The sequence below is a fragment of the Myotis daubentonii genome, chromosome 1, assembly GCF_963259705.1.
Source record: "Myotis daubentonii chromosome 1, mMyoDau2.1, whole genome shotgun sequence".
Taxonomy (NCBI): Eukaryota; Metazoa; Chordata; class Mammalia; order Chiroptera; family Vespertilionidae; genus Myotis; species Myotis daubentonii.
Genome location: NC_081840.1, coordinates 76,583,690 through 76,592,721, shown reverse-complemented (window position 1 = coordinate 76,592,721; position 9,032 = coordinate 76,583,690). Strand labels below are relative to the sequence as shown.

The 9,032-nt window shown below is 51.6% G+C and overlaps 1 protein-coding gene across 1 annotated transcript; it reads left to right on the top strand.

Annotated features, from left to right (window-relative positions):
* Positions 1-354: 354 nt before the first annotated feature.
* SALL2 (spalt like transcription factor 2) lies at positions 355-5,691 on the top strand. Its single transcript, XM_059706827.1, is given in 4 exon segments — positions 355-705; positions 1,098-3,910; positions 4,547-4,588; positions 4,590-5,691. Coding segments are annotated over 4 exon segments (3,108 nt in total). The 5' UTR covers positions 355-638; the 3' UTR covers positions 4,776-5,691.
* The last annotated feature ends 3,341 nt before the right edge of the window (positions 5,692-9,032 follow it).

Here is a 9,032-nt window from a genome sequence, read left to right as displayed (position 1 = left end):
GGTTCCCCCTGCGCTCTGGCTTCTGGGGCTCCTCTGAGGCGATCAGACCACCCTCTCTGGAGTCTACGATTTCCAGGCTCAGCGGATCTTTTATGCAAAGAAAAACAGGAGAAGCCTATCGCTTTGCTCTGTTGAACAGGGTTGTGTTTCCCACTGTGCCCCCTTGAGCTTGCTGGGGGGAGGGGACAGGCCTGGGCAAAGGCATCTGGAGATGGGGTGAGCTGGCAGAGGGCAAGGAAAGGTGAACCCCCACCGTGACCCACAGCACCTGTCACTGAGCCTCCGGAAACCCTCCTAAGCTCCAGGTTCCCGCCCCCGCACACCCACCTCCGCCCCAGCTCGCTCCTCTTCCAGCTCCCGCCGCCCTCCCCAGCAGTTCCCCCTCACTAACTCTCCTCGCCAGCAGCCCCACCCCCATCTCCCCTCTCCCAGCTTTCTGGCTTCTGCTCCTCCCACCTCCGCACCGCCCCGCTCCCCTCCCCCTCCTCCCTGCCCCCGCCGCCGCCTCCGATCTCCATCTCTGCAGTCTGGGCCGCTGGGTGCAGAGGCTGCCGCAGCCCCAGTGGCCACCGCCACCTCCCCCAATCCCCATCCCCATTGTCTCCCACTCCACCCAGCCCTCCACCTCCCCCACAACCATGGCGCACGAAGCCGGGAGAAGCTCCCTTCTCAGGGGGCCCTGCGGGGAGCCGGCGGAGCCCGGAGGTGCGGTAGGGTCTGGACTGGGCACGGCTGCGGGCGGAGGGGACACGCGGGGGGGAGGGGAGGCCTTTCGGTGGACCGGATCAAATGCACGTTTATCTGCATAGACGCTCGTCCGTGTCCCACACCTATTCCATGGGCCCGCTGGCGGCCCGGGGTTGGTGGTGGTGGGTGGGGGGGACCCGGCAGGGCACTAGCTTGCGTGTTCCCCCACCCCACCCCCTGCTGGGGTTCTCGCGTCCAGGAGGGTCAGGACTGAGCTCTAGCCTTCTGCCTGGCCTGATGGTGAGCTCATCTCCCCTCCCCCAACCAGCAGTTACTGGGCTCGTAGTTAATTAGAACCTCCGGATAGCCATTCCGACCGCACCACCCACGCTTTCTCCTCTTCTTCCCAGGTGATGCTGGCGAAGAGGACCACCCCCAAGTCTGTGCCAAGTGCTGCGCACAATTCACTAACCCGACTGAATTCCTCGCTCACCAGAATGCATGTTCTACTGAACCCCCTGTAATGGTGATCATCGGAGGCCAGGAGAACCCCAACAACTCTTCTGAACCCCGGCCTGAGGGCCACAATAGTCCCCAGGTCATGGAAGTGGAGCACAGCAACCCCCCGGATCCTGGGTCCTCTGTGCCCACAGATCCCACCTGGGGGGCAGAGCGGAGAGGAGAGGAGTCTGCAGGGCATTTCCTAGTCGCTGGCACAGGTACAGCAGCGGGGGGAGGAGGAGGCCTGATCCTGGCCAGTCCCAAGCTGGGAGCAACCCCATTACCTCCAGAGTCCACCCCTGCGCCACCTCCTCCGCCTCCACCGCCCCCACCGCAGCCCCCAGGCGTGGGCAGTGGCCACTTGAACATCCCTCTGATCCTGGAGGAGCTGCGAGTGTTGCAGCAGCGCCAGATCCACCAGATGCAGATGACCGAGCAGATCTGCAGGCAGGTACTCCTGCTCGGCTCCCTAGGCCAGACGGTGGGCGCCCCTGGCAGTCCCTCAGAGTTACCTGGGACAGGGACTGCCACCTCCACCAAGCCCCTGCTTCCACTCTTCAGCCCCATCAAGCCTGTCCAAACTAGCAAGACACTGGCATCTTCCTCCTCCACCTCCTCCTCCTCAGGGGCAGAAACGCCCAAACAGGCTTTCTTCCACCTTTACCATCCGCTGGGGTCACAGCACCCTTTTTCTGCTGGAGGGGTTGGGCGAAGCCACAAACCCCCACCTGCCCCCTCCCCAGCCCTGCCAGGCAGCACAGATCAGCTGATTGCCTCGCCTCATCTGGCATTCCCAGGCACCACGGGATTACTGGCAGCACAGTGTCTTGGGGCAGCCCGAGGCCTGGAGGCCACCGCCTCCCCAGGACTCCTGAAGCCAAAGAACGGAAGTGGTGAGCTGGGCTATGGGGAAGTGATGGGTCCCTTGGAGAAGCCTGGTGGACGGCACAAATGCCGCTTTTGTGCCAAAGTATTTGGCAGTGACAGCGCCCTGCAGATCCACCTGCGCTCACACACAGGTGAGAGGCCCTATAAGTGTAATGTCTGTGGCAACCGCTTTACCACCCGGGGCAACCTCAAAGTGCATTTTCACCGGCATCGTGAGAAGTACCCGCACGTGCAGATGAACCCTCACCCAGTGCCAGAGCACCTAGACTACGTCATCACCAGCAGCGGCCTGCCCTACGGTATGTCTGTGCCACCAGAGAAGGCTGAGGAGGAGGCAGCCATGCCAGGTGGAGGTGTGGAACGCAAGCCTCTGGTGGCCTCTACCACAGCACTCAGTGCCACGGAGAGCCTGACGCTGCTCTCCACCGGAGCAGGCACAGCTGCGGCTCCTGCACTCCCTGCTTTCAATAAGTTTGTGCTCATGAAAGCGGTAGAGCCAAAGAGTAAAGCTGATGAGAATACTCCTCCAGGGACTGAGGCCTCCGCCATTGCAGGGGTGACAGAAAGTGGCACAGCAACTCGCATGCAGCTAAGTAAGTTGGTGACTTCACTTCCCAGCTGGGCACTGCTTACCAACCACTTTAAGTCCACGGGGAGCTTCCCCTTCCCCTATGTGCTCGAGCCCTTGGGGGCCTCACCCTCTGAGACATCGAAGCTGCAGCAACTGGTAGAAAAGATTGACCGACAGGGAGCCGTAGCAGTGGCCTCTACCGCCTCAGGAGCCGCCACCACCTCTGCCCCTGCAGCTTCATCTTCAGCTTCATCCGGACCTAACCAGTGCGTCATCTGCCTCCGGGTGCTGAGCTGTCCTCGAGCACTGCGCCTGCATTATGGTCAACATGGAGGTGAGCGGCCCTTCAAATGCAAAGTGTGTGGCAGAGCTTTTTCCACCCGGGGCAATCTGCGTGCACATTTCGTGGGCCACAAGGCCAGCCCAGCTGCTCGGGCCCAGAATTCCTGCCCCATCTGCCAGAAGAAGTTCACCAATGCAGTTTCTCTGCAGCAGCATGTTCGGATGCACCTGGGGGGCCAGATCCCCAATGGTAGCAACCCGCTCCCTGAAGGTGGGGGAGCTGCCCAAGAGAATGGCTCTGAGCCATCTACAGTCTCTGGGGCAGGGAGCTTCCCCCAGCAACCATCTCAGCAGCCATCCCCAGAAGAGGAGTTGTCTGAAGAGGAGGAAGAGGACGAGGAAGAGGAGGAAGATGTGACTGATGAAGATTCTCTGGCAGGAAGAGGCTCAGAGAGTGGAGGTGAGAAAGCAATATCAGTGCGAGGTGATTCTGAAGAGGCATCTGGAGCAGAGGAGGAAGTGGGGATGGTGGTGGCAGCAGCCACAGCTGGGAAGGAGATGGACAGCAGTGAGAAAGCAATTCAGCCTCCTTCGCTGCCACCGCCACCACCATCAGACAGCCTGGATCAAACACAGCCGAGGGAGCAGGGTGTCAGTGAGGTTGCAGAAGTCACCGAAGAGGGGGGCAAACCAGAGAGGAGCTCAAGCCCAAAGGCAGCACTCGCTCTCGAAGGGGAAGGCAGTAGCACCACCTTGGTGGAGGAGCTGAGCATGCAGGAAGTGATGAGAAAGGAGCCAGGAGAGAGCAGTAGCAGAAAGGCCTGTGAGGCGTGTGGCCAGACCTTTCCCACCCAGGCAGCCCTGGAGGAGCACCAGAAGACCCACCCCAAGGAGGGGCCACTCCTCACTTGTATTTTCTGCAGGCAGGGCTTTCTCGAGCGGGCTACCCTCAAGAAGCATATGCTGCTGGCTCACCACCAGGTACAGCCCTTTGCCCCTCATGGCCCTCAGAATATTGCTGCTCTTTCCTTGGTCCCAGGCTGTTCTCCCTCCATCACTTCCCCAGGGCTCTCCCCCTTTCCCAGAAAAGATGACCCTACAATCCCATGAGCCTTTTTTTTTTTTTTTGGACCTGCTACCCTTTGACCTAGTTTGCAGAAACTGAGAGCTCTGTAGAAGGACCTCTAAGATTTAAGAGGCTTCATTTGTCTTTTTCTCTAATTTCTTACATAGTATGTCCCAAGTGGTTTTTCTCTAGTCCCCGAGCTTGGAAATCATGCTCACAGAAGGATGACCCCCCTGAGGAATTTTTCTTCTCCATTCATTGTACCTGAGGGAAATAGATTCTCTACAGCTTTCACATTCCCAAGGGAAAGCCTCCCCAGCTTCCCTGGGGTGACCCTTCTCCCCTCCCCTCTCTTCCACTCCCTTTCCCTTCGGCAGGTGCACCTGAGCACCCACATTTGGAATTGCAGCCCAGCCCAAAGGGACCAGCAGCTGTCCCTGAAGGGCTCAGTGCCACTCCTCTCTGGTGACCACGTCAACCTGCAGGGCTTCTTCTCCTAAGACATTCCTGCCCAGCTGGTGAGGGTGGGCCTCCTGTCTTTCTGGAACTAGAACATGGCTTTCCTGTCCAGTGACCTGCCCACCCAGGCCTGGGAGTTCCAAATCCACTTCCACTACCACTTCGGCACCACCAGTGCTATTTGGTCCAAGAGCTGTGGCTGGGGACATGCCTCCAGCAACAGGATTCAGAGAGGCTAAAGAGAAAAGAGCCCTCCTCTTCTTATTTCAGCCTCCTGCATCCAAGGCAGTGCCTGAACAGCTTATCATAGAAGAGAAGTAGCAAACTGTGCATTCCTTCCCCCTGCTCCAAAAGGTGCTAGCAATGAAGGTGCAGCAATATCTGTATCTGTGGCTCAGCCCTAGAGGGTAGGGAGAAATAAAGGGCATACTCTTGCCAGTAAGCTCCTTGATAATCTCATTAAGGCAAAGGTCGATATGCCAAGACATCTCCAGCTTCTCGTATTCCTTCATCATTGCCTCTCCAAGTTAGGAAACAAGTGAATTTCTTGCCAAGATGTCTCCCCTGGAATATTTTAGGAAATGTGAAGTTAGTTCATATCTTTAATAAGCACTGTTGATGAGGATAGTTGAAGAAGTAATGGGGAGTTGAGGAGTGTTGCTCACTACAGGGCTTTATAGTGGGAACCTGTGTGATTAAGAAAGGGACATGATATAAGGGAGTGGACCTCGAATTCTTGATTGGATGGATCTCATGAATGTTCTTTTGGACTAATAGTGACTTAGTGTGCAGCAGTGCACCACTGATCATGGGAGAGTTCCTAGCACTAGTGTGCTTCTAGTTTTAGCACCCTGGCCCCTTTACACCCTGCCCCTTGTATTTTCATCACCTTTCTCTCTCAAGGCCCATTTCCTCCCCATTTTGCCTGCCCATGGACTAGGGCTTATGTCTTTGCTACTATCTGGTTCTTAGAGTCCCAGACTTTGGGAAATGAGCTCCAGATGGTGTCCTCCCTGCCTCTCTGTCTTATAATGAGATGTAGTATTTACTCTTAACATAGGATCATTTGGAACAGTTCTGAGGAGGAGAAAGTGTTGGTTCTGCTAGTGACTGACTTGAATGATGGTTTCTCCTCTGAAGATGTAGGCTCCAGAGCTTCCTAACATAGAAAAATGTGAAGAGCAGACAAGGGAGATGTTAGTGTCTTTCCCTTTTCATTAAAGGTGTTTTAACCAAATATTTGTGTGTTTCTCCTTATTTCATGACTAAATAGCCAGCTGGGGTGTGATATGGCATTTCCTAACATTGAGATTCCCTTCCCTGCCAAAAGCTGAGCATATGGTGCTAAAATATTTAATTTATGCAGCCTTGTCTTAAAGCAATCTCCAGTGAATGTAATTTCCCTGTGGAAGTGAACTCTGTGTTCCCAGAAGTTTCTGCAGGGGAGTTGCCGATTGTGTGCAGTCACTGTCGAGGTTTTCTCTTTGCCTGAAACCTTCTACCACCAGGCTTTTATGTTTCATTTTGTGGAGGTGTTTGTTTTCTTTAAAGGTTGGAAGCTGTTTATCAGTCTTTCCTGAACTCCAGGCCAGCCTGGCTGATATCAATTAATTTGCAGAACCAAGATGAATTAATCTTTACGATCCTTGAGGTCAGATATTATAAACAGAAAGAAAAAGAAAAAATAATTCAACCCTAATAATTTCTACCAACAAGATAAAGGAGGATTCTTTTTTTTTTTTATTTCAGAGGGGAAGGGAGAGGGAGAGAAAATAGAAATATCAATGATGAGAGAGAATCATTGATCCACTGCCTTCTGCACACTCCACACTGGGAATCACATGCCCCACACTGGAGATTGAGCTGACAACCCAGGCATGTGCCCTGACCGGGAATGGAACCAGGACCTGGTTCATAGGTCAGGTCGACGCTCAACCACTGAGCCATGCCAGCCAGACTAAAGAAGGATTTTTAGCAGAGGAAGTACATTGGGGGTGGAAGCATGAAATGAAGAGCATATCTATAGGCTAATATACAAAGTGTCCCCTTGGGAGCTTAACCAGGAATTCAAATACTCCCTATGATGTGCGCTGATCACCAGGGGGTGGCACAGAATGAAGGAAGGCCCCGGCTGGCAGCCAGAAGTCCCCAATCGGCCCTGATCACCGGCCAGGCCTAGGGATCCTACCCATGCACGAATTTTATGCATTGGGCCTCTAGTATATGTGTGTGTGTGTGTGTGTATATGTATGTGTGTATATATATACATATTTTTTTTTTTACAACATGGTAAGGTTCATATTTAATTCTGCAACCTTGGTTTCATAAAGAGAAAATAATCCCCATTGGCCTGCAGTCTGAAGGGTCATGGGTTCAATTCCATCAGGGGCACATGCTTCTATTATGGGCTCAATTCTCACACTGGGGTGGTGGGGACAGGTCGGGGAGGCAACCAATCAATGTGTCTCACATTGATGCTTCTGTTTCTCCCCCTTCCTTCCACTCTAAAAATTCAATGGAAAAAAATGTCCCTGTGTGAGGATTAACAAAAAAATTTTAAAAAGAAGATGCTCCAGAAGTTTTTTTGTGACTACAATATCACTGAATCTTAGTGCTAAAGAGATGGAACTGGTAAAATGATTTCCCCGAAGTCACTTGGCGCTGGCTTCCTGCTACATCATTAAGGACTCCTGGTGTAAAGCTGGAAGACAGAGGGAGGGAGTGTGTAAATCTATTTTGGCTTGATAAAAGGTAAAGAATGATGTTTGATTCTAGTTGCCCCCACAAGAACAGTACAGATTCCTTTAAAAGGTACTAATAAATAGGAACACTTAGGAATCTTGTGAACTCAAGGGAAGAAACAGCTCCTGTCTCTTTAATTCCTGGCAAAGCTTTATAAATCTGTTTTTCCTTTCAGCTTGTGGAAGGAGATGGGTCACCAATCCTTCTATTTTCTTTACCTCCCCTACCCCTATTGGACATAGATGATGCCACCTAACTAATTAAACTAGACTTGCCCTCTCTTTAGATGCCAGTTCTCATTATGATAACAGCTGTCAATGAGGCTACTGCTGATGATACTTCCTTGGGCAGGTCAGTACTGAGCCTGACTCCCCATTGCCCTCTTTCTGTCTCCTCTTTATTCTTTTTCCTACCTGTGCTGCTTTTTCTTCTTTCATTGACCTCTCTTACCTGACAGCTTTTATTTCTTTTTCTTTTCACCTTAAATTTCTTTCTCTTCTGGAGCCTTTAGTCTCCCTTATTGCAGCCTCCAAGCCCCACCATTTCATATATGGTTTTCATTGATATTTTTAGAGAAAAAGAATGGGAGGGGGGAGAGAGAGAGAGAGAGAGAGAGAGAGAGAGAGAGAGAGAGAGGAAAGAGAAACATCCATTGGTTACCTCCCGCACATGCCCTGACCAGGGATCCAGTTCGCAACCCAGGCATGTGCCCTTGACTGGAAATTGAACCAGCAACCAGCAACCATGCGAAGATGCATCAGAAGATGGCCAGTCAACTAAGCCACACTGGCCAGGTTGCATTTCTCACTCTTAATCACTTCATTTGGCCATCTTTTTGGAAGGTGAATTAATTCTAACCTGCTGGAATGAGTGTGTAAATAAATGCGCTTGCCAAACACTATACATGAAATAGTCAGTGGATCCAGTTCAAACTGGATGGATAAAGAGAATTACTATTACGAGTGAGAGACAGCTTCTTTGCTTATTCATTCAGTTAATTTATGAGGATTTATTTTCTTTCAGAGGCCAAGTGTTGAGTAGATACAAAAGTAAATAAATATGACACAATTCTGGCCCTAAGAGTGCAGTGTAGGAAGAGAAAAATGTAAACATTTTTACATGGTGGTAATACATACTTTGATAGACACAAACAATGGCCTGTAGATTCCCAGAGGGAAATAACTAACTAAATGCAAAGGTGAGAAGGGTGAGGAAGTGTATAATTCTCTTGAATTCAGCTTTCATAATAACCACTTTAAAATCCATACAACAAACTAAGGACCAAGACAGTTACTACTTAAGAACCTACACAAGATACACTAAGTCCCCTTTGGCAGATACAGAGATGTGCTGTTTTAGAGGTGTTCCTTCAAGAATGAAATGGCTACTCCAGCTGTCCTGCTCTTCACCAGCCCCAGGCCAATGACTGAGCGAGGTGGTGGGTGGTACAGGGGCCTAGTCATTCCCTTGGAAGTTGGGACTCTAATGAGCAATTTTTCTCAGGAACTTCCCATCAGGCTGGCAGAGACTTTGTCAGGTCTGCATTATAGTCTGACAGTTCTCCCTCCCCAAACTCCCTTCCTGTCCCCCATGTTTTTAAAATCTCTGTTGTTGAAAGTATTACATATGTTTCCTTTCTCCCTCATTGACCCCATCTAGCCTGACCCCCGGCCCTGTTTTTGTTTTTCATTTTTAAAAATATATTTTTATTGATTTCAGGGGGGAAGGGAGAGGGAGAGATAGAAACATCAATGATGAGAGAGAATCATTGGTAGATGCCTCCTGCACACCCCACACCAGGGATTGAGCCCACAACCCAGGCATGTGCCCTGACTG